Genomic DNA, 4,187 nt, shown 5'->3' with positions numbered 1-4,187 from the left:
TGAAATTTGGGCTCTCTGGCACTTCCTCGCTGAGAAATGAGGGGGTACAGGAGCAACCCTGTGGAGGTGCCTCAATATCACCACTGGCCACCACCAATCCAGCTGAAATTTGGGCTCCCTGGCACTTCCTTCCTGAGAAATGAGGGGTCACAGGAGCAACCCTGTGGAGATCTCTGTTTATATCCCCCCTGGCCACCACCAATCCAGGTGAAATTTGGGCTCTCTGACACTTCATTGCTGAGAAATGAGGGGTCACAGGAGCAACCCTGTGGAGATCCCTGTTTATATCTCCCCTGGCCACCACCAATCCAAATGAAATTTGGGCTCTCTGGCACTTCATTGCTGAGAAATGAGGGGGTACAGGAGCAACCCTGTTTATACAGGAGATCCCTGTTTATATCCCCCCTGGCCACCACAAATCCAGCTGAAATTTGGGCTCCCTGGCACTTCCTCACTGAGAAATGAGGGGTCACAGGAGCAACCCTGTGGAGATCCCTGTTTATATCCCCCCCTCACCCTCTTTGCCAAGAGAAGTCGCGGCTGGAGGTGCCCAAGGCCGGGTTGGACGGGGCTTGGAGCGACCCGTGGAAGGTTGGGGTGGGACTGGCTGGGCTCGGAGGTGCCTCCCACCCTGAAGCACAGCACGGCTGTCCCCCTGTCCCCAGATCTCGGCCCTGCAAACAGCCATCTGCGACGCCGAGCAGCGCGGGGACTGCGCCCTCAAGGACGCGCGGCAGAAGCTGGTGGACCTGCAGACGGCCCTGCAGCAGGCCAAGGACAAGATGGCCTGTCTGCTCAGGGACTACCAGGAGCTGCTCAACGTCAAGCTGGCCCTGGACATCGAGATCGCCACGTACAGGACGCTGCTGGAGGGAGAGGAGAGCAGGTGGGAGCGTCCCGGGGGGGCCTCGGGAGGAGGGTCGGGAAAGCCCCGCAAGAGGAGAGGGAAAGGATGCACCCCAGGGGGAAGAGGGGAACAGGGTCCCTTTCTCTTCCATGGGTGCAGAGGGGAGCAGGGTCCCTTCTCCCACCCTCTGAGTGCAGAGGGGAGCAGAATCCCTTTTCTCTTCCATTGGTGCAGAGAGGAACAGAGTCCCTTTTCTCACCCTATGGGTGCAGAGCGGGTCCATTGTCCCTTTTCTCTTCCATGGGTGCAGAGTGGGTACATTGTCCCTTTTCTCTTCCATGGGTGCAGAGGGGAGCAGAGTCCCTTTTCTCTCCCCATGGATGCAGAGGGGGAACAGGGTCCCTTTTCCCACCCTGTGAGTTCAGAGGGTGAACAGGGTCCCTTTTCTCTCCCCGTGGTGCACAGTGGGTGTATTATCCCTTTTCTCTTCCATGGGTGCAGAGGGGGAACAGGGTCCATTTTCTCTCCCCAAGGGTGCAGAGGGGGAACAGGGTCCCTTTTTCCACCCTGTGAGTGCAGAGGGCAGCAGGGTCCCTTTTCTCTTCCATGGGTGCAGAGAGGGAACAGGGCCCCTTTTCTCACCCTATGGGTGCAGAGTGGGTGTATTATCCCTTTTCTTTCCCCAAGGGTGCAGAGGGAGAACACCATCCCTTTTCTCTCCCCCTGGGTGCAGAGGGGAGCAGGGTCCTTTTCCTCTCCCAACGGGTGGAACATCACCCCTTTTCTCTCCTCCTGGGTGCAGAGAGGGAACAGGGTTTCTTTTCTCTCCTCCTGGGTGCAGAAGGGGAACAGGGTTTCTCTTCTCTCCTCGTGGGTGCAGAAGGGGAACAGGGTTTCTCTTCTCTCCTCCTGGGTGCAGAAGGGGAACAGGGTTTCTTTTCTCTCCTCCTGGGTGCAGAGGGGGACCATCGCCCCCCTTTCCTCCTCCTCCCCCCAGCGTACTCAGATCCCCCGCCTCCCAAACACCTTAACATCCCCTCCAAAGGGAACATGGGATATGAGGTTGTCCACCAAATGTTGGGATCCCGCCCCGCGGCGCTTCAGTGGGCAGTTTGACCCAGCTCCTCACACCCGAAGGTGCTGAAGGACCCGCCGGCTTTTTAAGGAGGCAGCGGCCGGGCAGCGCCTCAGTTTCCTTTGAAAATGCCTCTTTTCGAGGAATATTTCCCCAAACGCATCCCTGAGACGCCTCTTTTCCCCACAGGATATGCACCGGCAACCCCGTGAGCGTAGGTGAGTGGATGAACCCCCCGCTTCGTTCCCTTGACTTTAACTCCTGAATTATTTAACTCCTAGACTTCAAACCCTTCCCTAACCCCCCCTAAGCCTCTTTTGGCTGCCCCGGCGGTGACCGCGCGTGTTTTCTGTCCCCGCAGCCGTGGTCAGCGGCGGTGGCACGGTCGGGGAGTGCCGCTCGCTGTCGGGACTCGCCGGGAAATGCTCCGTCAAGGCCGGCGGGGCGGGCGCGGGGCTGGGGCTGGGGCTGGGCCCGTCCTTCGCGGTGGGCACCGCGGGGTTCAGCGCCCGCAGCGTCGACTGCCTGCCCAAGGCGGGCGGCGGCTTCGGGGCCCGCAGCGCCGCGGGCTGCGTGGGCAGGGAGGTGATGCCCGGCGTGGAGAGCGTCCAGTGCGCCCCCGCCGTGGGCAACCTGGGCAACCTGGGCAACCTGGGCGGCGTGGTGTGCGCCGGGGTGGAGCAGTGCGGGCCCGGCGCCGTCCTGCTGCCCGGCGCGGGGGTGTGCGGGGCGGGCAGCAGGTTCGGCACGGCCGTGCGCGTGGTCAGAACGACCCGGTAGAGAGTCCCCCCCCCCTCACCTCCCTCCTCGGCGCGTCGCCGTTGGAAAAAATAACCAGCATTTCTGCAGGAAAAAGAAACAAAACAGTGTTCCCCCTCTCCCTCCCCCCCCCCCGACAGCTCCGGGCATCACGCACCGTGCGCTCCGCGGGGCGCTCTGCCACCCACTCTCTGCAGGACCAAAAACCCGCCCTCCCTCTCGTGTCCTTAGTGCGGGAAAGTCCCCCCCAAACCGCCCCCCCCCGCGCCCTGAGCCGGGTGAGGTTTTCATTTCAGAGCCCGTCCCTGTGTCCGCGCATCCCCGAGCGGCCCTGCCCCGCCTGACCCCTTCCCAGCGGGGACTCGCTTTCCCCGACGCAGCTCTTGCAAAAGGATGAGAAATTTGCTCATCCCCGACTTCAGAGAGAGAAGCCACAGCTTAATTGTCCGAGGCGGAGCTGCAGCTGTAATTTAACTCCTTTAATGACAGCAGAAAAGCCAATTTTTCCTGTTTACCGGAGGGTTGGTAACACTTATGTAAATTGGTCCGAGTTGCTCCACCGGGTTTGGCAGAGCAGAGTTTAATTACAGCCCGACGAGCACCTTATATTTCTGTAGGTTAATGCATGAGTTGTTTTTCCTGTGTGTACCAGACAGATTTAAAGCTTTTCATGTGTAAGTGAACAGAGTTGATTACCCTTCCTTACTCCAGCCTTTCAGCTGTGCCTTCAATAAACGAAATGCATAATTCATGCTGGGCTTGATTTCCCTCCTCGGGATTACAGATTTCCTCAGTCTCCAAAGGGGTGGGGTTTGGAGCTTCAAGAAGCGGAGTTTTAACCAAGTTTTTGTCTGGTCTCCTTCCCGAGGCACCTTTGCATGCCTTTGTCCCATCCAGTGATTAGTGTGGCCACGAGGAAGTCTGGAGAGGAGGGGTGAAGGAGGATATTTAACACTCGTGGGATGTGAGGAACTCCCGGGATCCCTCCCGGGGTCTGGGAGCTCTGGAGGCACAAAAAGGCAGCCAGGCCTTGTTCAAAGGAATCACTGAGAAGCAGCTCAGGTGGTCAGGGAGGAATAATCCCCCAGCCCACCCCTGGACCTCTCTCATGGAGTGGGTTGGTTGGAGAAAGCCAAAGTGCAGCTTCCCAAAAATGCATCCCCAGGGGCTCCTCCCCGGCCCCAAAACATGGGAACCCTCCCAGAGAGCAGAGTCTGGAGCTGTGGCTGGATGGGCCCCTCCAACAACCCTTCCAGGGAGGGGAAGACCCTCTCCCACCATTCTGGGAGACTGGGATTTAGAATGCCAGGATACTCTGAGTTGGAAGGGACCCCCGAGGGCCATCGAGTCCAACTCTTAAGGGAATGGTCCATACAGGGGTCAAACCCACAACCTGTTCTCCATGAGGGTCAGGGAATTGTGGAATATCCTGAGTGGGAAGGGACCCACAATGGTCATCCAGTCCAAGTCCTGACCCTGCACGGGACAAACCCAAAAATCCCACCT

At 59.1% G+C, this 4,187-nt stretch overlaps 1 protein-coding gene across 1 annotated transcript in view; it reads left to right on the top strand.

The window, feature by feature from the left end:
* The window catches only part of LOC113960313 (keratin, type II cytoskeletal 4-like), a 9,925-nt gene extending 6,375 nt beyond the window's left edge, over positions 1–3,550 (top strand). Inside the window, 3 exon segments of the mRNA XM_027669826.1 lie at positions 666–886; positions 2,112–2,140; positions 2,284–3,550. Of these exon segments, the coding sequence (XP_027525627.1) occupies positions 666–886; positions 2,112–2,140; positions 2,284–2,702 (669 nt within the window). The 3' untranslated portion in view covers positions 2,703–3,550.
* The last annotated feature ends 637 nt before the right edge of the window (positions 3,551–4,187 follow it).

This window comes from Corapipo altera, unplaced genomic scaffold (assembly GCF_003945725.1).
Source record: "Corapipo altera isolate COAL_440 unplaced genomic scaffold, ASM394572v1 229, whole genome shotgun sequence".
Taxonomy (NCBI): domain Eukaryota; kingdom Metazoa; phylum Chordata; class Aves; order Passeriformes; family Pipridae; genus Corapipo; species Corapipo altera.
This window is presented reverse-complemented; position numbering and strand designations above follow the sequence as displayed.